The sequence below is a fragment of the Marmota flaviventris genome, chromosome 11 (assembly GCF_047511675.1).
Source record: "Marmota flaviventris isolate mMarFla1 chromosome 11, mMarFla1.hap1, whole genome shotgun sequence".
Classification (NCBI taxonomy): domain Eukaryota; kingdom Metazoa; phylum Chordata; class Mammalia; order Rodentia; family Sciuridae; genus Marmota; species Marmota flaviventris.
Window position 1 is genome coordinate 99,659,039 of NC_092508.1, and position 25,650 is coordinate 99,684,688.

Genomic DNA, 25,650 nt, shown 5'->3' on the forward strand with positions numbered 1-25,650 from the left:
TCACAGCTTAAGAGGACATGCAGTTATCCCTCTTCACCTGCAATTTTGCTTTCTGAGGTTCTAGTTATAGTCAACAGTAGCTGGAAAATATTCAATGTAAAATTCTAGAAATAAACAATTCATACATTTTCAAAATTTTAGTAAAGGATACTGCTATTGAGTGTTTTATTTTATCATTAGTTATTATTGTTAATATCTTACTGTTCCTAACTTATAAATTAAGTTTTATCAAAGATATGTATGCATAGGAAAATTTAGGGTATAGGGTTTGGTGGGATCAGTGATTTCAGGTATATACTGCAGGTCTTGGACTGAACCCCATGGATAAGGGGGAAATAGTGTATTTGAAGCAGTTGCTGAAGCATGTGGCACTTAAACTGGGTTCCACAAATACTCACTCCCTTCTCTTTATGCTACTGGCCCTCACATATCCTCCATGCTCACTTCTCTTCAGATCCTTTCTCTCTAGTCATCCTTGAAAAACACTGCCTGAAACTCTCTGCTTATTCAAGTTTGGGTCTGGCCTCACTTGCAGGTTCAAGCACTCTTCCAAGAACTCTTTTATGGCCATCTCAGTCCACTTGGATTCCTCCCTTCACGGAGCAGCAACCTTCCTACAGCCAATCCTGGGCACTTAGTTACCCAAGGTCATGCACTACTTGTATGTTAATGGATTTGTGGGTGTTGGACTTCTCTCCTGAGAGTGCAATACTCTCAGAAGTAAAGCTTTTGAATCATCTGGATCCTGCCAACACTTAGATCTGTCCTTTGTCAATAAATTAACTTGGAATAGCTTATTCCGATGCATTCCAATAATGTCACCATGAAGGGCTGCCAGTAGAAAATGAGTTTTCCTCATTGCTTTATCTTTGTCTTCCTCCAACTTCTATTCTAAATTTCCACCAGTCATTTAAGGATTGACAACTAGTATAATGAAAGAGTAACCTGGGGGATACTACTTAGACCTCTCTTCTAATAGTCTATTTCTGAAACATGCCCTTCTGGTTTCTAGGATACCACTTTTTCATAGCTCTTATTTTTTTTCCTTCCCACTCCATGTTGGTTGTGTGTCATATGTACCTCTTCTTGAGTCCCTCAGAATTTTTTGCTTACCAGGTTTCACTTTTTGACCTGACATGCCTTATTGATTTCATCTGCTCAAAGGGTTCAGTAATTATATACCCACTGATTCTGATCTTCTCCCCAGACTTTAATGGAAAGTTTTCCAGTTACTTCTGCACAGTGGAAACATATCCAGGAAAATACTGTGCCCCAAACAGAACTGCTGATGGTATCCACTAAATTTCTTCTTCCTACATGTCCTCTATCTGTTCAAATAGTAGCCAACATGGATCAGGGACTTTTCCTGTGCCAGATACCATGCTAAAATTTTATGGAGATGCTTTTATTCTTTTATTTAATCCTCTTAATATTTCCATGAGGTGATTGCTATCATGCCATTTTTCTTCATCTGTGACAGATCCCAGATGATGAAGTTAAAGCACATAGCTCACATAGCCCACCCAGGTCATATATCTTGTAAATTACAGATCTGAATTTGATACTAAGCTGTCACACCAAGCCAGACCTGAAGACTCAGTCACTCCATGTCTCATTCACAAACTCTTCCAAGCTAAAAGCTAAGTCATTCTCTCTACCTTGTTCAGTGTGTCTTCAAGTTTTCTCGATCCAATTTTAGATATGCTTTTACATCAGGTCTTTTCTTTCTAGCTTGCTCCATCTCTCATCATTTGCTGCCTACCAATTGCAAACACTATTCCCCATATCTCTCCCTAAAAATACACGTCTTCTAACTTCAGTATATGGTCTACAATATCACCACAGTTATATTTTCAAAACGAATCTGATAACAAATCCAATGATAACATAATTACTAGCAACTCTATTTCCAACATTAAAATAAAAAAAAAATACACCATGACTGGATCTTAGTTGCCCAGCAGACAGGCTCACTCCTTCTCAATCTGTCACCTGCACTCATTATGCTTGGACTTCCTGTATCTCTATCTTTTGCTATTTCATCTCTGCAAGATGTCTTATAACCCATCTTTGTTCCATGGTCTTCCACTTTTCTCTTCCTTTGCAGATGTTGTTCACTCTTCCTAGAAGACTCTTCTCCTTGCAATTCTTCCTACTTGTCCTTTATCTCCACTCGAACTTCTTTCTGAAAACCTCCTCATCTTCCCCAGCAAATACCACTATTCTCATTCTAGCAACACAACATCATAAAGTGCAAATATCTCATAATCTCACTTATGAATATGAATGAATATATATATGTATATATATATATGTGTATATATATATATATATATATATATATATATATATATACATATATATATATTCATATTCATTTAGGGACTATGTAACAGGGATGAGAAAAGACAATGGAGAGCTGGCAAAGATTGAGACACCATTCTGTCCTATGGCATTCTCATCAAATGGCACACTATGTTATCTTCTCTACTTAATTACTTGTCTCATCGATTATATGATATACCCTGTATATCACCAGTGGTTTATTTGTGGTTCCTACAATTAAAAGCAAGACATAGTTATTCCCTCCACGAGTTTATAGTCTCAATAGAAGAATTAACATGGAAGAAAATAATAGCAAAGAAGACTGTGGTTAATGTCATAAAATGAAGCAGGGTATCAATTCAGCAGTCTCCTCCTCCTCTTCTTCCTCCTTCTTCATCTAGCTACCGATGAGAACAATTTGCTGATGGCATTTAGGGATTAGATCTTAATGGGAGACTTAAAGAATAATATTAAGATATGAGTTGACCTGAACTCAGAGACATGAACAATGATTTTTTTAAAGTCTTTATTACCAGCATCCCCTACTCTCTCTAACCTTTCCTTCTAACCATCCAAATGCTGTGCAGTCAGAGGACCATTTACCTACAGTTAAACAAGCAAAGCGATATTGCTCTGTGATGACTACTGTACAGTCCAATGGCCAGACAACTTGATATGCTTCCAATCAATACCTGGTTATTGACTGCCCAAAGGAAGAAGCACTATATCAAGCTTGGGAGAGGAAGAAAGCTGACATACGCTTATAAAGCTGAAAAATGAGCTAAAAGCATTGTTAGGATGTCAGAGAGTCCTACCGTGAGAAGGGATTAGTAAACACTGAGACACACTAAAGGGATCCTGCACAGGGATCCCATGAATGTTATCAGATGTAGACATCAAGAAGGTCAAGAACTGTCTCACTAGACAGTATAAATACAGAGGATGATAAGTACTCCTATCACACTTGGCAAGTCAGCCCTCTGTAACAGCAATCACTGAATGCATAGTTACTGACAATAAATGTGCTTTCAAAATGTACTTGAGTGACCAAAAAAAAAATTATGGAAAAAATGCCATGCCCAAGGTTCAGGTTGTGGCAAGAAGTCTTTTCCTTATCATGGACTGTTAATGAAATAATATCCATTTAATATGCAATTGTTTAGTAAAAAGACATGTTGAATAAATGAGTAAATAATTCTGACAGTGATGGTGACAGAAGATCTCCGAAAATAGTCATCAGGGTATAAACTATATTAAGACTTTAGAAAAGTTGGTAATATGAATGAAGACCCTTTAAATTACTTATAACCTTTGACCCAAGAATGCCACTTCTTAGATGAGTTTATATAAACACTAGAACTTGTGGGGTTCATACTTAAGCACAGTGAGGCTCACCATTGTGTTGGTTATAACATTGAATATTTGGAAACAACACAAAATATATAAAAATGTTACAAAATATAAAAGTGTATTTTTTATATTTTATAAGAATATAAAAAATAAATCTATCATTAGATTATTTATTATGTAGTATCAAAGTGGCATTTACGAATGTTGCAATAGTGTGAGAAAAGTCTTGATTATAATGGTAAGTGATCTCTACTCCCTTAGGGAAAGTGCTTTGTGGGAATCCCATTAGGGCTTCAGCAAGAAATGAACAGAACTGCTCATTTTTCCTATCTTGATCCAGGCAAGTGCACCTACATTGTTCTGAATCATAGCATGTATATTCTGGCCATTATGTCTTTACTCTTGCCAGTCTCCTTGCTTTTGATACTCTTCCTTTTACCTACATCTATTTCAAATTCAGCTGTCCTTCAAATCCTATCTCATTCTACTTCCTTCTATAATGCTTTCATGATTATTTTAGAACACACACAAAAATTTCATCTCTTTGACCCCTAGGACAGCATTTTAATGAGGACGTCACAATACCCTACTGTGTCTCATGCATATGATGGATAACATTAAGTTCATATATGGAACTTTGCACATGTCCTACTTGTTTGAGATAAGGAATAAGATATAGGGCTTAAGCATGTGGCATATCATATCAGATTCCTTTACTTCATGTCCATTCTCCGAGACATGTGACCTTGAGAAAGTTATGTATCCTTTCTGGTTCTCAATGTTCTCCTGTGTAAAATGGAGGCAATAATGATATCCAGCTCATTTTATTCTTATATTGCAATGGTATCTACCTAACTATCTGCTAAGCTTCTACAATGAAAAAAAAAAATGTTCTTTTAAATCTTAATTTGTACTCCTAATAAGGTGGTCATGAAATACCATAATCAAGATGTATCCTGGAGAGTTAGAAGTTTGGCTTCAAGTTTACAAACTTCTGAACTCATAGATTATATAAAACTAACGACCAACTGATAAATGTTGGCTGGCAGCTAGAATTGCATCTGGATCACAAACATTGTTTACTTTTAGTTATTCATCTAGGAAAAAAAAAAGAATAAAACCTAAAGGAGAAAGTTCCTCACCCTAATAATTTTCAAACATCACGGAATAGTGTCCAATGGCACATCCTTGGATACATGATAGACTTGAATACCTTCTCTATGGAGAGGCTGCCACAAATGGAAAGGAATTGGACATACTTGTCATCTCCTTCCTAAACAGGTGGCTTTGAACAAGGTGTATTTGATATGTGACATAACTTGCATACCCAAGTTATTTATGTGTTATCAGGCAAGGGGAAAAGAAAATCAAGATACACTGAAGATCCCTGTGCTTTCGGCAGCAACCTGAAATGTCTGAAGACTGGAAATTTCCATGTTGCAATTCCTTAGAAGTTCATTGTCACCCTTTACCTTCCTCAATCAGATCTCTGTTTCATCCACAAGAATTAGAGAAGTTAATCCCATCTATCCCAGGTCTGCTCTATTGGCCCACCTTTGCTGCAAAGCACAAATAATGAGAACAACATATCCTGAAGAGCTTAAAAAATACAAAATATTACTCAAAAATTAGCACTTTAATATTATTATAAATATTTTATCAATCTAAAAAATTGAGGTAATTGTTCTGATTGATGATGAGTTCTTCAATACAACATGCCTCAACACACCAAGGATGACCCTGCCATTTTGACATGAGCAAGATTGTGGGCTGGTTTGTTTATTTTGACCCGAGGGCTTTCTGGGTGCCACCATCTGCATTTGGGCAGCTCCCACTCTTAAATTCTCATGGCTCAGGTATGAGGCACATATGTATTGAAGGCAAGAACTGGTTCACTCAGTTCAAGAAGTACTCAAAACAGTGGGGTCACCCAAATAGCAGAGGGAGAGATTAGTCAGAGGAAGAAGGACAGATCCTTGAATTACACCGCCATCCATGGTGTGCTTGCCAAACGTCACAGATACCCAAGCAGCTCTGATTTGTTCTGGCTACATGCCCAGAATGAAGGATAGAGTTTCACAGAGTTTCAGTTTACAGTGTAGGAACTGTACAATTTCACAAAAAGGGAAATGGGAAGGTGTTAAAAAAATTAAGGAATGATATTTTTACTACTTTATATGCCGAGTCTCCTGCTCACAAGACTTGACAGCATTCCTTTAAAAATCAGCACCTCACCTCCATCAATTTTCAACTTCACACTTAAAAAAAAAAAAAAAAACTAGAAATCTTCTATTTTCAGCCTAATGGATAGAGAAAATTAAAGGAGAACAGCATCTGTGAAGATGAACTCCTCACCAAAAAAAAAAAAAAAAAAATTGCTACGTTACTTTTGGAGAAAATGAACAGATAAACCTTGAATGCTGTAATGTGCTTTGACTGGGATTTAGTTTGCTTTGGGTTAAATCTTCTCCAGGGCTCTTTTGTTTTACTATTAGACTGATGAACATGTCAATTTCCTTTGAGCTTCTTCCAAGAGCACACTGACATACAAACTCAACAGTCCTGTGCATGTCCTGCAATGTTTCTGTACAAGTGCATGTTGCTCTTGACTATGTGAGGATAATATTTCTGGAAACAGACTTTTAAAGTTTATAGATTGATATTAATTGGAGTCTTTGATAAAAATATGATTTTCTCCCTAGATAGGTCTGTAAGAATTCATGAGTTTTTCCTCATAGGATCTTAAAGGAAAAAAAAAAAAAGATCTCTAAAGAGATAAAATTATGTACTTATTCAAGTATAATATAATTATGTACTTAGTCAAGTATAATGGCTGGGTAAAATTTAACTTCAATCTCTCTCTCTCATTCCCATGTTCTCTTCATCATTCCAAGTTTTTAAATAGCAATATTTAAATGAAATATATTCTAATATAGCCAGATGACATTTCTCAATTTCCCAAGCAACTAATAGCAATAACATCATCATCCCATAATGACCACTGAACTAATTCTTTTCTGATTCAGTTATATTCTTCTATGGGCGTCATTGGTATATGCCACATTCTGTGGCACAACAGAGTTCATGGGATGGCTGAGAAGTACACAAAAATCAGAGCATCAACATTGTTCCTTCTTGACTAGAGTGAATTTAGTCCAGTGGACATCTACCAACCCCTTCCGTAATCTTTGAGGGCCAGGCAACAACGTCAGGAACTCAGGAAAAACTGGTGAGATCTGCCCCAGAATGATATCTCCCTACGGTCCTCAAAATACATCTAAGCCTTGGTTGGCTTCAGTGTCTTTCTATAATATCTTCTACCACCTGTCCTTCCAATTTCCAATTTCATATTTTCCATGAAATCTCCCACAATGACTGCCAGCACCTTCAGATGTGTCTTTCTCACTTAATACTTAAGTCCATCACTCAGCATGGAATAAAATTTTCTAGAGGGCAACCATTTGTTTGGTTGTCTTTTATTTGATGATCCCAATGAGAATATTAAACTGCAGGACTCAGGGCTCCAATTCGTTCTTTCTTTTTTTTTCTTTGCTTCTTATGTTTGCACAATTTAGCCTACCTCCTGTCCTGCCATCTTCTCCACCACCATCGTCCCGTCCTGTGTTACTACCTGCAGACTCAGACTTTATGTTTCCTGCCTCCATCCATTCCTTTGCTCTGAGTATCCCTTTTTTGTTGTTGCCATTGTTCAGCCAGGTCTCCACCAAAGATCAACCCAGGCCTTTTATATGAAGCCTCCTCCAAGCCAGGATTGACAGGTACTTATCGCCAGTGCTCAGGTTTGGTTGTCTCACAAGCCATGGTGGGAATGCACTTCATGCCCTCTTGTGTGTGCCCTTGTGACCCTATCTGGACAATGGACTGTGAGTGAAAGTAATATTTGCCACATAGAGAGAGGTCAAGGTATTTAAAAGCTAGCCCCTGCTTTCCTGTCTCTGCCCCTGTGTGTCCTTCTCTCTGCTCTGGCAACATTCCAGATGATGAAACCTCCATGATAAGAGGAAAATGTGGAAGAAGACCTCCTACTGATGTGTGATGGGTATGTGTCATGGTCAGGACATGGCCACTCATTACTTAAACCACCAAGATTCTAATTTTCTACTATGGCAACATAGCACAACCTGGAAGACAGTGTAATTAACTTTAGAGCTACCTCTTGTGTGCCCATAGCATGTTTTCTTGTCCCAACCTCAACATGTATGTGACTGCATTGCCACTATCCCATTTCCTGTCTTACCAGCAGTCTATGAACACCACAGGTTATAACTTTCATCCATGTGTGCTCCCATCCACCACAGTTTTGGCCTATGCTGTCCTCTAAAAAACTTACACTTAATGAATGAATACAATGTGTCCTCCAACAATAAACGCACCTTGTTAACCCATTAAGTCCCAATTTTTCAAGTCTGTGAATATTTAATGAAATTGACCCAGTTGCATTAAAATAGGTTGGAATCCATAACCGAGAACTTACATATCCTTTATAATATGTGTATCTGCGTATTTCAGATGCTATAATTATTCATTTATTACTTTTCTCAGGAGATCAGCCCTCTAAAAACACTAATTATTTCAAAGTTACCTTGAGTGGTATATTTTTTTCTCAATTTAAGATTTTATAGGGGTTCTACCTCTGAACTAAGGAACACAATGGGTTAACACTGGCAATTCTGTAGCTTTGTCCATCCACTGTGCATAACCCATGCATCTACTCACAGTCATGGCAGGTGGCACCAGTGTAACCTGTGTCACTGCAGTTACAATAGAAAGTGGCCCAGGACTGGGAGCAGCTTCCTCCATGTTCACAATAGTTTGGCAAACACCTAATGTGAGATAGCACAAAAAAAGACAACAAAATTTAAAAAGTCAGTTAAAATAAAGAAGAAATAAACAATGTCTTATATCCAACAAAATGAATTAATTCTGGGAATTTATCCACTATAATCATATACCTAAGTCAGATTTCAAATGATGAACATAATATAATGGCTTAACCAAAACAGGTGTTTCCACCAGAGGCTGCCATGTAATGGAAGTCTCAGAGCCAAATTAGGCACTTGAGTTAATATTCCAGCACTGGGGTGAATGCTTATTGAATTTAAAGTTAAACTGATGTGGTATTTTATTTATCACAGAGAAAATGTATACAGATCGTAATTTCATATGTTTTAAAGTTTTTGCATTTTTAAAGAAAAAGGGACAGATAATTGAGGTTACTCTCCATATGCTTCTCTCTTGGGAGAAGGCCAGGAAACTATTTTAAAATACATAAGCACAACATGAAATTTGAAAAGATGATGCCTGCTCACTTAACATGCAAGAAAATTGTATCATTTTTAAATGTGCCAGCGCTGTCCTTAAAATAAGGCCTTTACTAGTTATGGTCAAAACAATATGGCTATTCTGAGAAATATTTGCATCACACAATGAAAAGTTCTTTAAAACATTATGTAATTTGAAGCAGAAATCATACTTTGATGGCTTTGTTTAAGAATATGGTTCAAAATATGAAGACAATGTATGCTAACTGCTGCTATTCACAATGATGTTCACAATGGTGAATCAAGGTAATTATCTAATATTAGAATATTACATAGGGGATCTGTTGCTCACAAGGTTAATGGGCTACCATAAAATGACTACAAATAATGTAAACAACAACAACAAAAAGATCATCACAGATTGAGACTCGATTAGGTGAAAATCCCACATATGAAGCATGCCACAGAAACTAAAAAAAGAATCTATGAGTTTCAAAAATTTGGGTCTTAAATATGTTAGAGTTACTTGGGCTAGTGATAGTAAAGGTGATGCTTATTTCTCTAGGTGGAAATCATGGTCTTTAGGGACACATATGCCTGCGTTTAGATTCCAGCTTATCTATTCACTGTATGGTAGTTTGCATCTTGCACACATAGTTTAAAATTTCCAGTGTTGCTGCTGAGATGTACCCAGGAAGTGTAGTGAATAACATTACATGTAAAAGTAAGGATAAATACAGTAATTTCTGAAAACAATCTTTGCAATGAGTCTAAGAGAGCTATGAAAACAAAATCTCACAAATTTAAAAAGAGAGAGGGTTCAATTACTGAAATTACAAAGGTGTATAAAACAACAAATGGGTTCATTGAGAACTACTAAGAATTGGAAGCCAGCAAAACACAGGATGATTTCCTCTAAGTGTCCTCGATAGGTAGGAAACCATCCAACAATGATTGTTTCAAAGCGCAGAAAGTACAATCCCTGTGTATGTTCAGATGTATTATTAGAAATTTCTGCTCAGCACAGCAAACATAAAATTGTGCTGACAGGGATTATGTTTGGGGAAAACTTGCTGATAACTTCATGGCACCCAAGTCCGGCATAAAGAACAGGAAAAAAAAACAAAGAGAAAAAAAAAAAAAAACAACGTAAGAATCTTGCTGTGGAATGTGTTCATCAAAACTAAACCAAAATGTAACTGTAAAAAAAAAAAAAAAAGAAAAAGAAAAAGAAAAAGCAAATAGAAAAAAATAGAAAAAAGTCTTTTCCCTGCTACCCAATTCTGCCTTTCCTCTTATCCACTCTCCTAGACTTGATGAACAGGAACTAAAGCAGACTTGTCACTGTTGTGATCAAAGTCCTTGTGAAGGAAGTCCTTGTTCCCTACCAACTCTGTGGGGGAAGCTACATAAATTTGGAGCAACAGTTTCCCTTATTAACAAAATGCAACTAAGGAGACTCCCTCTGAGCCTGTCCTGTAAGCTAGACTGCTAGCTTTGTTTTGAACGTCCATCTGCCCCACACGCTCGTTTCACCCTAGCATCTCCCCGGTTCAGCATCACCTAACTTTTCACTGTATCTTCTCCTGAGCCTTCCAAGTTCATCCACAACCTCTTTATACCACCTTCCACTGCCGTCTGCCCCAAAACAAGTTTTCCAAAATTAGCAAATGATGATATTATTGTTCCCCTACTTCAACAAAAAGTTTATTGCTTTAAGGCTGGAGAGCTGAGCAAAAAGCAACATAGATGTTTATCCTTTAGTTCTTTTACTTTTGGATCCAAATAAATTCAGCATACCCTCTTTTCAGTAGTTGGCACAATAAAATAAAAAATTCAGAAAGTTTTAGTAGCTGTATTTTCAGACATGAGGAGAACGTTTGTCTGCAGTGAACAGTACAGGAAAAAAAATTTTTTTTCCAATATGCAGCCTTCAGCAGGAAGGAAAGAGAGAGTCCTGAAGATATTTTTGTGTTTGGTTCCTGCTGTTCTCAAGATCTGGTTGCCCTCCTGAACCTCTTGGGAACTGGCTATTTTAATCTGTGTTGGGTTCTGTGAGATAAACCAAGACCTTTCCAGCAAAATCCTCATTTCACTCAGGAGAGCTCCAGTTGGGAGTCTATTACTTTGAATTCACAGAATCTTAACCTTAATTTTTTCGTTGTTGTAAATGAACACAATATCTTTTTATGTATTTATTTTTATGTGGTGCTGAGGATCGAACCCAGGGCCTCACACCTGTGAGGCAAGCGCTCTACCAGTGAGCTCCAGCCCCAGCCCAGAATCTTAACTTTTTGTTAGATAGTATTCTAGAATTACAAAAGGAAATGTAAACATGTTTTTCTTATGGTATACATGATAAAAATATCTTTCAATCTTGAAATTACCAAATCCAATTGGGCCTGTTTCGAGAAGGAACAGCTTTGGGAAAGACACCAGAAATATAAATATCCTACATTTTGAACACATTTTCTTTTTTTATAATTTTTATTGTTGGTTGTTCAAAACATTACATAGTTCTTGATATATCATATTTCACATTTTGATTCAAGTGGGTTATGAACTCCCATTTTTACCCCGTATACAGATTGCAGAATGACATTGGTTACACATCCACTGATTTACATATTGCCATACTAGTGTCTGTTGTATTCTGCTGCCTTTCCTATCCTCTACTATCCCCCCTCCCCTTCCCTCCCCTCCCCTCTTCTCTCTCTACCCAATCTACTGTAATTCATTTCTCCCCCTTTTTTTTTCCCTTTCCCCTCACTTCCTCTTGTATGTAATTTTGTATAACCCTGAGGGTCTCCTTCCATTTCCATGCAATTTCCCTTCTCTCTCCCTTTCCCTCCCACCTCTCATCCCTGTTTAATGTTAATCTTCTTCTCATGCTCTTCTTCCCTACTCTGTTCTTAGTTACTCTCCTTATATCAAAGAAGACATTTGGCATTTGTTTTTTAGGAATTGGCTAGCTTCACTTAGCATAATCTGCTCTAATGCCATCCATTTCCCTGCAAATTCTATGATTTTGTCATTTTTTAATGCAGAGTAATACTCCATTGTGTATAAATGCCACATTTTTTTTATTCATTCGTCTATTGAAGGGCATCTAGGTTGGTTCCACAGTCTTGCTATTGTGAATTGTGCTGCTATGAACATCGATGTAGCAGTGTCCCTGTAGTATGCTCTTTTTAGGTCTTTAGGGAATAGACCGAGAAGGGGAATAGCTGGGTCAAATGGTGGTTCCATTCCATTTTCTTACCAGTACTGGAGACTGAACCTAGGGGCACTCTACCACTGAGTTATATCCCCAGTCCTTTTTATTTTATTTTATTTTATTTTAATTTTGAGGCAAGTACTAACTAAGTTTCCCAGGCTGGCCTTGAATTTGCTATCCTCCTGTCTCAATCTCCTGAGTCGCTGGGATTACAGGGGCACATAACCTCTACTGGCTTCTTGAGCATATCTTTATAAGTCCTACACAGAACTTGCATTGCAGTATTAATAGACTCAATTTGCCACTGAAAATCTAGGCTATAAATTCATCTGTCTACGGTCAATGAACAAACCAATGATGTATTTCTGGAATGGAAAAAGGATACTTGAATAAGCGAACATCTAATATTCCAAGAAGGAGGGGAAAAGAAAATGAATGAGCACTTGTAAGGCTGCCTTGGAGCTTGATTCATTTTGGTTCAACACATACCATGATTTGAGAAACTCATCTGTAAAGTAGACATTCAAAATAAAAGATGCCTAAGCCCAATTTGCTTTTTTAAAAAGAAAGGGCAGGGTTTTATTTATTTGTTTATTTATTCTAATTAGGTATATATGACATCAGAATGCATTTTGATTCATTGTACACTAATGCGGTGCAACTTTTCATTTCTCTGGTTGTACATGATGTAGTGTCACACCAAATGTGCAGTCATACATATACTTAGGGTAATGATGTCCATCGCATTCTACCTAAAGAAAGGGCAGTTTTATGAGTATAATTTCCCATATTCTTTAATCAGTTTATTTTAACTAATGTTTGTTTCTTTTTACTTTCTACTTGGCCTACACTGAACACTTAAAAAAAAATGGACTCACAAAGGGAACTGCTTAGAGACCTTTAAAGGAAAGACCACTGACTATGAAGTGAGTCACAATCTTAGGCATGCGCCTTCTATTCAAATTGCCAGGAGATAATTGCTCTGAACACAGATCCTCTAAAACTCCTATTGCTGTTGCAGATGTAACCCCACCTGGACAGATGTGGCTTTCCTTAGAGCACAATGTTTCAGAATGAGTACGACAAGTCTTTCTGTACTTCCCAAGAGCCCCAATAAACTAACACTGTGATGGGTCCCAGCAAAGACTTGGAACACACAGCAGACACATTGGCAGTCATTTTGCAGAGAGTGTGGGGATTTACAAGAAATGAAAGGAAGGGCTGAAGAATGGCAGAGAAGAGTTAGAAGTAGAAAGAGAAAAAAAAATGATGATGTCATAAGGACAAAGGTTATTAACATTTATTTATAATTTCCCTCCAAAAAAAAAATCAAACTTCTTCCAAAGGAGAACGATTAGGTGGGGCTGTGGATGATCTGGGTAATAGAGGAAGTAAGAAAGTTCACCTAGAGTGGTCCAAAGAACTCGTTCACATCAATGGTCATAGTCCAGAAGTTATGGTTCCAACTTCCCGGGTGCTGTTTAGGGTGTGTTTGGTTGCTCACAAGAAACACAAAGGAACAAAACAGTTCTCTTTGAAGACTGATGCACAGCAAGGGAGACAGCCAAAAAGCTGCTTCACAGAAGGCAAAGGATTTTTATAGACTGAGCCACTTGGTAGACTAGAGGCAGACATTTCTGAAAATTGAAACCAAAACCCAGTTTCAAGCATCCTAAGCAAGCACACTTGAAGGGAATGCACACTCTCAATTGGCATTAGGAAGAACAAAAGGACCTCCACAGTCTTCCTTGAGAAAGATTTTTTTCTGATTTAGCTTTAACCAGAGAAAACAGAAGTTTCCTGCTGGCATGGGCAAGGACAGGGAAGTGTTATGACCGCAGAGAGATCCAGGTTACTTTCAAAAAAGGCAGGATATTGCTTTGTTTTTCATTTGAAAAGGGTCACAGAAGAAATAAATATCTGTGGTTCCTCTTAAGCGAAAATCAGATTACTGAGTGCTATAATTTAGGTCTGATGTTTCCCTCCAAATCTCATACGCAAGACAATGCAAGAATTTTCAGAGGTGAAATTATTACAGTACGAGAGGCAGAATCCACTGATATGGATTAGTTGATTGGTATTGCAGGCAGGTAGGGTGTATGCCTGGAGGAGGCGACATGTCCCACTGGGGACATGATGTGGGGTTTTTCATTTTATCCCTAATGAATGGAGGCCCCTAACCCCCTGCTTCCATTCGCTATGTCAAGAACTGCTTTCTTCTACAATGCTCTTCTTGCATGATGTTCTGCCTCACCTTGAGCCCAGATCCATGGATTCAGCCAAACAAGGAAAGAACCTCAGAAACCATGAGTCAACATAATTTTTCTTGTCCTATGTTGTTCTTGTAAGGTCTTTTGATCACAGCAATGAGAAACCAGACTAAAACCCTGAGTAACAGCACAAATTTCAAGACTAAACCCCTAGAGACTTTCAAATTTATTTATTTATTTTTTTTAATATTATGAGTTCAGTCCTTTCTCCTACACTCAAGATCCATATTCCAGCTGACCAGTGGGTAGCTCCACTTGTGTGCTTATGACTTTTCAATCTCCTTGGCTGGTCCCTCTCCCACCTACTCCACCTGCATCCTTCACTATCACAGTTGATAGAAAGACCATCTTCACCCATATCCACACCCCCAAACTTGAAGGTCTTCCTCTTCTCTCACAGTCCATATTGGAGATGTGAATAAAACCTTCAAGCTATTCCTTAAGAATATGTCCTGAATCTAACGGTTTCTCACCACCTCTGCCGATGCTGCATTGGTGTGAACGACCAGCATCTCTCACCTGAACAACTGCAACTATTAGCTAACTCTTCCCCTAGTTTTAGCCACTGACCCTTTCGGTCGATTCTCACTCAAGAACAAAACAAGATTCTTTTTAAATATGAGGAAGATCCCATTCAAATCCTCTCCAGTGGTTCCTTATTTTAACCAGGGGACAAGCAACAGTGTTAAAACTGCCTATCAGTTTCTACTGATCTGCACCACTACTTACTCTTAATTTTCCCCTACACTTTCTACATCGGCTCACACCATGACACCAGGTAGATCTCCTTGTTGTCCCTAAAACATAGCAAGGATGTGTCTTTGTCAGGGTCTTTGCACTGACATTTACTCTGCCCACAAAGCTCTTCCCAGTTGTCACAGTAGCTCATTCCTCACCTCCTTCTGACTCTCACAAATTTCACCTTCTCAAGGAGGCTTCCGACATCATGCTACTTCAAGTTGCAATCTGTCATAACTGGACATCTCCAATCCCCTTTCTTGCCCAGTTATTTTGTTTTCAATTGTCATTAGCACTTACTATCTTCTAATACATTGTGTTCTTTGCTTGTACATTTAAGTTTATTATGTGTCATGTGTCCTCTTGCAAAAAAATGTCAGCTCCATAAGGACACTGATTGCTGTCTGTTTGATTCATGTCATGGTTGAGATATGGTATGAATGTCCCTGAAGGGTCTATTGTGATGGGAGGCTTTGCCTTCAGAGTGGCACTATTGAGAGGTGGTGAGATCTTTAGAAAGTGGGGCCTGGCAGGAGGTTCTTGGGTCATTATGGGTTTTGCTCTCAGAAAGTCATTCTCATACAACTCCATGAGTTCTCACCAGAGTGTTGTTATAATACGGGCAAGTGTAGCACTACCACGGGATCAAGGCCTCATTACTTGCTTATTCCTGCACATGTTTCTGTTTCCACATTAAAAGATGATGCAGCCAAAAGAGACCCTAACTGAACCTACACTAGACCATCTGGACCCTCAGATTCCAAAACTGAGTCCAATAAACCTGTTTTTCTTGATAAGTAGCCTGTGTTAGTTATTTTGTTATGATAATGATATTTGTATCCATCCTCAGAACGGGATTAGGCAAACAATCAAAGCTTGTTGGTGGAGTTAATAAATGAACATTTCTGAGGAACAACAGTCAGTGGAAATTCAGCCTTATCAGATAATCATGGTCTAGCTACTTCCAATCATTTGCTATCACCAGCCTATCCCCTAGAAGCACACTGAGCTCTGAGTGGGGAAAGGGTAAGAAAAAAAAAAAAAAAAAACAAAAACAGAGCCTCATGTTTCTTTGTTTTTTTTTTAAGTAGTAAGGAAAAGATGGCACAAAAAGAGACTTCTCATGGAAGCCATAGGCAAGACAGGTAAGGAAGGGCAGAGAAATCTGAGTTTCTCTGAGCAGAGAAAGAAGACATATTAGGAAAGAGTTCCTTTTTTGTGGCTGTTTAGGCATGCAAGTAAATGATGCAATTCCTTCTGATTACTTGTGACTATTGAGCTGTATTGTTGGGCTCTAACAACTTTATCACCTAAGTACTTGGAAAGATAATTGTCCCTAAATTGGGTCAGAAGCAGAACACTGTTGCACCATGTGACTTAGAGCTCCTTTGGGGAAGTATCTAGCATTCCTGACAAAATCTGTGCACAGTTTTTGATAGACTTTAATAGCATGAAAAGTCTGATGGGAAATTCAGTTTAATTTTCTGACTTGCCTTGTGTTTAAGCAGATATTCAAAGATGGGTAAGCTGACTCTTCTACTCATTTTTGGCCAAACATTCTTTCCCCGTCTAGTTTCCTACCAGCACCTCCACCAAGACAACATTGGATCTTGGTTTTCTTGAAGGCTTTACTTTGTCAATGAACTTGAAATGGAACTCTGAATTGTGCTCATAATCACATCTGACATGTGACTTTATACCATTTTCACTGTTTTATTGGTGAAGAATATGAGACTAGATACCAGAGAATAATTTGTTCAAGTAGGAAGCCACAGAGTCAACAAGGTGAACTATGCTACTTGTGACTGAAGTCTACCCCTTTCAAACACCATGCCAGAATTCTCATCTCCTTAAAAGTAAAATCTAAACATTCATCTTAGGGCTTCACTTCTGCCAAAGCAGGAGGTACAAGGCTTCACGTGGGTTGTCCACTGATTGCAGACATAGTAGTAAACTTGGAGCTCTCAGTTTATATTTCTTAGAGATATTTTTTTGGTAGAAAAGGGATTTTAACAATATACAAGTTGATTAATTGGGAATAAATAGAACTACACTGTATAACAAAACATACATTTATTATATGATTAACATGATAATATATAATTCTCTATATATACATAATAATATAAAATTCTCAATAGTGGGGAAGGATTTCAATTATATTTTAACTCTAACACAAATTTGTGAAATCCTTAAAACAGGCCACAAAATGGCCCCTGTCCCACCCCTGAACTTTACTTTTCCATATCATCCAGATGTTTTATATGTGTTTTAAGCCTGAGTTAATATGATTGCTTCCTTGTACTTAATACCAACATAAAAATTTTAACCTCTGCATGTTTTCAGTACAAGGACCATATATGTTATCATTACAGGTAAGACCAAGCCATTTAGCCTACCATGGAATTTTATTGCGTATTGAGGAAAATATACCTAAGGTTATTTACTTTCACAACACAGAAAAATGCAAGAGTTCCTCAGTGTTCATCAAGCAAATGGAAAGTTAAGTCAGGATTCAGCTTTGGTCTTTGAATGCAGGCTTTCATGGGCAGCTCACTGTGAATGCCTGTATATTGGAGCCCTTGACTAAGGACCCATCTATAAGGGACAAGGTGTTTCACAGGTCACCAATAAGCATCATGCCCAAATTCATCACTTAGTACTGAAGCATCTTCCTCAGCCACGCAATTGTTTTATCTCAGAAATTTCTGAATATCAAAGTTTTAAATAATCAAAATCATAATTCTAATAAACAATAATATTAATATTTTTGAGTAAAGAAGAAATATGATATGGAAAAAGGAAAATGATCCCAAAGCTTATCTCAGACAGAGGCTTGCTTGTGATTCAATTTGCAGTCTTTTCTGGGGAAAAAAACAGCTATAGATCACAACAGGATTAAGATTCTGGGTCAGTTGTTAAACAGGAAAGAACCTTACTTAGAACCTTAAACAATCTTTCATCAGGTCAAGGAGCCTAATTACCATTAATTGGGTTTTTAATTTTCATTTTCATATAATATGTTGAACAAAAATATTTATTTCTTATTTTCTCCCTAAAAAAGTCCCCTGCCAGAAATGAATCTTTCAATTGACCCATTCTTGGTCTTTTTCCTCATAGAAAAATGATAATGACACTTTGAAAATATAGAATAATTCTTTTGCATTTATATTTTTAAGACAACTTATACTATTTGAGTATGATCCTTGTAAACATCAATTTAAAAATGTATGAGGCAACTGAATGAACTTTAAAATAGAATCTAAGGTAGAATTAAGTTCACTGAATTTAAAAGTTCATTTTCTGGATGTTTAAGTTTTATAAGAACTTGCAGCATTCTGCTTATTAAGGTAGTAAATTAAAGAATTTGGAAAGTAAATAAAATATATATTTAGATGTAGTTTAATTCTAAATATGGTAGAGGGGTGGGAAGGGAAAGGAGGGGGCAGGGGTTAGCAATGATGGTGGAATGTGATGGATATCATTATCTAAAGTACATGCATGAAGACATGGATTGGTGTGAACATACTTTTTTTTTTTTTAATTTTTTTAATATTTATTTTTTAGTTTTCGGCGGACACAACATCTTTGTTTGTATGTGGTGCTGAGGATCGAACCCTGGCAGCACGCATGGCAGGCAAGCGTGCTACAGCTTGAGCCACATCCCCAGCCCGTGGTGTGAACATACTTTACATACAAACAGAGATATGAAAAATTGTTTTCTATATGTGTAATAAGAATTTTAATGCATTCTGCTGTCATGTATTTAAAAAATAAAATCAATTAAGAAGAAAAATGTAGTTTAACTATTTAAAGGTATATGCTTAAATGACTAAATTAATAAATAAGATTAAACATTTTCAAAGGTCAAAATCTGCTAGACTTACAAATAGAAAAAAATTATTAGTTGAATTTTGAAAAAAGAAAAGAAACATAAAGAAGCGGGATCTTGAATTTATAATTTTAAGAAATGCAATATCACTTTTTAAAAAACAAAAGTTGAGTCTTACTAACAACCTGTTCTTCATAAAAAAAATGTTCAAATCAGCACCTGCATTTCTTATGATTCAGATACTAAATCCTACTTTCACCATGCTCAACTCTGGGCTAATCCTTTACTCTCTATCACCATCTATGCAACACCTGTGAAACTGACCTTGGAGCCAATTCCATTTGTTCAGCCTGAGCACTGAATTCTTCCATTTCCTCCCTCTCAGTTGGTATCTTTGTTATCTTAGTGAGTACTTTTTGGTGAAAGTAACAGGTGTAAGGATGAATCTCTTAACCAAATTCTCCTCTAAAATCCTTTCCACTTCCCTAAGCAGAATTCAGGTGACTGTTGCCTCAAACTTGGAGAGCACTTAACTTTTAAGCTTTATGAAAAAAAAAAAAGTGCTGCCTCATCCTATTTTCATTAGTGCTCTTGACATATTTTCCTTGTGTCCTCTATTTTTTCCTTGTGTTATGCATTGCCCCTTATGGTATCTGCCAGTGTTTCAAGTTCCACAGTGTTTGTTCATGACACACATGAAGGTTATCATCTCTGACATAGTGGCACTGCCAAGTCACAAACTATATGACTTCTTGCTTTAAGATTTTTACAGAGAAACTGGAAGGAAATATGTACGTAAAGTCACATACTGCTTAATTATGGTGATAGGTCAGAGAATGCATTGCTGGGTGATTTTGTTTTGTGAACATCAGTGAATGTACTTACATAAAGTAAAGCAAGCTACAGTGTCACCAGGTAATATAATTTTACAGGGCCACCATCATATTTAGGAGTTGATTATTGACTAAAACATTTATTGTGCAGGGTGATGTGAATGTATTATATTTGTGCATACTTTTTTAAAAAAGTTTGTGATTATAAAATAGCAAAGACAAAGTCATCTTAAATTGGAAATATTCTTTAAAAAGAGAGTGTCCAACCATCCTCAGATACACTCTCATACTGGGAATGAGATCAGCTGCATGAGAGAAGAGGTCCAGGTAAATGAGGAGTGGGCAGAGGACCAGGAAGGTAGTTGCTGAATTTGTATGACAGTGAAAGTGTTCGGTGGACTTGCAAAGTGGAACCTATCCCATGAGCATTATCTGGACTCAGTTCTCTTAGTAACCACAGAGGTGCACAGTGAAGGCTTCTTTTCTCATAAAATTTCCAAGGCTCTTTTTTTTTATTTATTTTTTATTTTTATTTTTTTTTTAAATTTATTTTTTTATTGGTTGTTCAAAACATTATAAAGCTCTTGATATATCATATCTCATACATTAGATTCAAGTTGGTTATGAACTCCCAATTTTACCCCAAATACAGATTGCAGAATCACATCGGTTACACATCCACATTTTTACATAATGCCCTATTAGTAACTGTTGTATTCTGCTACCTTTCCAAGGCTCAGTGTGTCCCCACTTTCCCAGCTAGAGCAGAGTAGGCATTCAAATCCATTTTGCCTCCTACATTAAACTCTGGAAATAATGTTAAATAGGTGATGCCTCTGCTCCTTTGGAACAAAGCCTGTCTGGCAATACACTCCTAATGATCACCATTCATTACAGTCATCTATTGATCTGTGTAAATTTTAAAAGCCACTTGTCAAAATTAAAAGAAAAGGAGCTTTGCTGCAAGAACACGCACACACTGGTTAATGTGTGTGTCTGAGTGCCTGTCCTCCTATGACAGTTATTTAGATGCACACTCTATAAGATAGAAACCCGCACAGCAAAATTCTCAACTTAAACATGCCTAGAGGAAGTCATTTATTAAGAGGTAGATCAACATTAAAAACAACAACAACAAAAAAAAAACCACTGCATGTTTATGTTAAAAAATATAGAACTATTTTTCCTTACTATTAAATTTCCCCCTTGTGCATTTTTTATAACAGACTAAAATAAATAAGACACCTATTGACAAGCCTCTGAAATTTCCAAATATTCAGATAAACACTTCCCTATCCATAAATCTGAATGCATTTATGCTCCATGCTCTCTCTTTTTTTTTTAAGAATTCTCATCTCTTCTTCATCAGTTTAAGGTCAATCTAAATTTCTATAGGCTTTCCTTAGAGAGGAAAGAACAAAACATTTCAATAGTCCTCAAAATGCAAGCTGACTAATGTAAGCTCTTTAATGAAACTCACACATTAAAAATCAGCTAGGTTGCGTTCCTTTGTCTGTTTGCTTTAATTAGCAGCCAACTGCATTGATCTTGTTTTGGTCAGATAGCTTTTCTGAAAGCTTTTGAAACCTATTTCTATGCCTCTTCATGCTAACAATTACCATAATCCCATTTTACCCCCACAGTTGGATCTTCATTATAATTGAAATTTGTTGTAATTACAGCAGATGCAGACATTCAAGAATTAAGTGAATAAAAAGAAAAGTGTCAGAAGTCAGTTTCCTAATTTGCCTGTGTCTAGTTCCCAGCAGGGAGTCAATTGTGGATTGTTGCGAGAAGATCCCCAGATAATGGACAAGCAATGATGGTCAAAGAGTTTGCAGTGGACATCAGTGATCCCAATCTCAGTGACAGTGCTGGGCTTCAAAAAGGACGGAATCTTATACTCTGGCCTGTGTGCCTCTCCTTATATTGACTGTTGATGGCCACTGAGCAAAAAACCAGTCATATCCTCCCTACACTATAAAACACACATCTAGTTTATAACCGCAGTGATACTCGGGGGTCTTTTAAGGCCAGTTCTTCAAAACAGAGAAAATTCAGAATTAAAAACATATCAGTGTCATGCCTACCCTGATTAATAAGCAAAGCAATCTAAGACTGTGAAACTTTGCTACTGAAATCCCATTTACCTTCAAATAATTGAATAATATGTACCAAAAATTCAAAGGAAGATAACTGCCTATTAGCCTGGTGGGAGGCATTTTGACTAAAATGAATTGAATTTCTCTAATCAATCCATTTTTTTTCTCACTTCTAAGGAAGTGTTCTATCAGAATGGAAATATACCACAGAACTTATAGGGGGACTCTGGATTTCACAAGAGAACAATCTAGTCTGGTTGTTCTCTCACCTCAGTTAGGTAAAGGGTTTTGTGATTCTTACAAAAGGATGATTTTGTTTCATATAATAGAGTGGGCATTTCTTTTGAAATACTGGGATTAATCAGGAAATACACAGTCATGTTCCACCAATTACTTGAATGGTTTTATTCTCAAATTTTAGAACATCACTCAGAATCCACCATAAATGGTACTAATTCTATTTGGCTCAGTGTTTCTCAAACTTTGATACAAGGAAGATCCTGTTACATAAGTCTGAGTGGATCTATGTTGAGATTCTGCATTAATCAGAAGCTTCCAGATGATTCCAAACTAGAGGTTTCCAGAGCACACTAAATAAGAAAGAGCTAGACTGCAAGTGAGAAACACTCTGTAGAGATGGTTCAGAGCAGTTGCAAATTCTGAGGTATTATTTTTTCCCTTTTCTTGTTTTTGGTGGCTTTTTATAAATATTTCTAATTATCTTGTAAATTCTGAATTAAAATAGTATAGCTTCCAAACGTGTTATGTATCAGATTTTAACACAATGCACTAACATTTTGTACTCCAGGTTAACTCTAGAGGTCATAATGGAAATTTCCTTCCACCTTCCCTTTGCACATGTGAACTTTGAGTAGGCATGTTATCAAGATGTTATACAGCACCAGCCATATCTTATTCAGTCAGCTCAAGTCCATGTAGGGAGAATGGGTGAGGGGAGGGCACCACTATTCCAAAGCCTCATCCACGTAAATCTAGTCAAGCTCAAGAACATCTGCCTTCCACATGCTCTTTCCCCTGAATATTAATAAAGCAAGAAAAGGTAAATGGGTAAACATCATATGAAATAATACTATAATATAGGAAATATTAACATTGATAATATATTAATTTCAGTTCTACATTTCTAATAAAAACACACAGTTCTCAGATATAAAACAAAGAAAAGAAATTAGACCTACTTTGAAGGCTTTTGGATCAGTCTTATTGCAAAATATCTTCTCTTGCAAGGTAAAGTATCCAGAACTTTTACCACTGGGCTATTTCTCATCTATGTGAATCAAGATTTTTCTCAATAGTTAGAAACCAAAAACAGTATAGCCAAATAAAATGGATACTGAAGTCCATATATGATTGTAATCTGTAACACTCCTTACTCCCTGGGGTCCAAGCATAGTTGTTTTCAGAGACAAAGTCTCTAATAATTATTTTCAGAGACCAAACTAGAAGCATTAGATTTAATCTTCAATTATTGATCTTATATGGTATAGATAGACTTAAAATTTTGCAGAAAAAAAATAATTTTACCAACTGGCACAATGGTGCATGCCTGTTATAAGAGCAACTCAGGAGGCTGAGGCAAGAGGATCGTAAGTTCAAAGCTAGCCTCAGCAACTTAGTGAGGCCTTCAGCAACTTAACAAGACCCTGTCTCAAAATAAAAATAAATAAATAAATAAAAAGCACTGGGGATATGACTTAGCTGTTAAGTGCCTCTGGGTTCAATTTCCAGTACCAAAAACAAAACAACCACATAAAATAATTTTAGCACATAAAATAATTTAAAACACTCATATAATAGAAGCCAAGAGGGCTTAGGTTACACTTGGCCCATCAATATACTTCCAGGTTTTATTATCCAAACTCATGGAGGCCTTATTCTCCAGTGGAAACTAGTATTGTCCAGGTTGGCCCTTGCTACTGAGGTCAGTGCGTGGCTGCAGAATTCATAGAAGAAGTAAAGCAACACCAGCAGGTCCTATAGTTTCAAGATGACAATCTCTTTTATAATTCTTTAAGTTTCATTTCAAAGGTTGATTACAATTGAGCTCATGTTTGAATTGAGAGAGTTAGGTACTGAGCCAGAGGCTGCCATGTCTAACTGAACATGGCCACTGTGGTATGATGGAGTGAGGATTGATATGCAACTGTCTGTCCTCTGACCTCTTGTGTCCCAGTTGAGGAATTGCTTGAACTCCTTCACAGAGGTGATGGGGGCACATTCAAATAATCCAGGCATCAGAGACCCACATTCAAATCCTCAAATCACCACTTTCCATCAATGTAATTTTTGAAATTATTCTGCCTTTCTGAACTTCAGTTTTCTTGATTGTGAAATCAAGACCAAAAACACTATGTGAATCAATGAGAAGGCCTAAATAGGGCCATATAGCATGTGAACAAGCCTGACCTCATTATTATTGTCATCTATACTTGCAGATGTCTTATTACAAGGACACAGACAATGATTTTTCTTTTCTTTTTCAACTGTTGTGTATTTTTTTTCTGGGAAGGGAGGGTTGGGCTGCATATTACTAAGCTTTTCTTCCCCCCCAATCTCCCCCACACTTCATACTGGAGATTGAATCTCGGGACACCCTACCCCTGAGCTATATCCTCAGCCCTTTATCTTTTGACATAGGGGCTTGCTAAGTTGCCCAGGCTGGCCTCAAACTTGTGATCCTGTCTCAGCCTCCTAAGTACCTGGGATTACAGGTGTGCACCATCATGCTTAGCCATTCAGTATTTCTATTTTCTGTTGCTAACCATATAGCTGCCAGGAAAGGTCATACTTCATGCTTGCTCTTTGAAGTCTCATCCATTTTCTATCCACCTGAGCAGAAATCCTGACTTCCTGGGGTGAAGTGAGCAACACAACTGCTTTGCTTCATTGCAGATCTGCACCTGTGGCTTTGAGAAGTAAGGGCAGAGATCTGAGCCACGCATTGGCACAGCACTACCCAGTGATAAATCTGCTAATGGCCACAGGTTGTTGGTGATTGTTCCAGCCACAGCCTGTCAACAACTTAATTGGCTCCTGACTTTTTGTCTGTTCTCAGAATAGGTTTTGAATCCAATTTGAGCTAAAATCTATGGCCTTTGCACATGGTGATTACAGAAAACACAAACAAAAGAGAGAACACTAAATCCTTTCTTCTCGCAATTATGTCTCTTTCCTTCAACTTGTTTGGATTCTTCAGCATTAAATTTAAGAGTGTGAAAGATGTGGTCTAATACGTCTCATATTAATGAGAACCTTAGTTAGAAATGTTCAAAATCCAATTGAAGTCATTTTTAAAGAATGAGACATGGATTTATAGAATTCAAACAAGGGCTGAACAACTCTCAATGGTAAGAGAACAGGATACAGCTGGGCCTCAGAAAATGCTGAGCCTGGAGACTTGAGCCAGCCAGGGCCTCCAGCCTTCCTGTCCTTTGCTTTTTTCTGGGGGTGAGGGCTCACTCTTACATTACAGCTTCCTTCCTTGTAGCAAATACGACTGCCAGTTGCTATGTTCTGCAGCCTGAGGCGCCCACTATTAGAAAATAACCTTTCTCTCTAGCTTTAAGTTTGAGAATACCTCAAAGAAGCTATTTTTGCCCTGGATGAATGAATCAGTCCACTCTGAGCCAAGGTGAGAGGTTATATAAGACTGTAAAACTCCTACAGAGCCATTTGTATGT

General features: G+C 37.2%; 1 protein-coding gene across 2 annotated transcripts in view; it reads right to left on the reverse strand.

Annotated features, from left to right (window-relative positions):
• Cntnap5 (contactin associated protein family member 5) overlaps nt 1-25,650 on the reverse strand; it is a 787,874-nt gene that overhangs the window by 311,240 nt on the left and 450,984 nt on the right. For both annotated transcript variants that reach the window (XM_027936831.2, XM_027936832.2), the window contains exon 11: nt 8,413-8,519. In XM_027936831.2, coding sequence (XP_027792632.2) covers nt 8,413-8,519 — 107 coding nt within the window. The remainder of the gene's footprint in view (nt 1-8,412; nt 8,520-25,650) is intronic.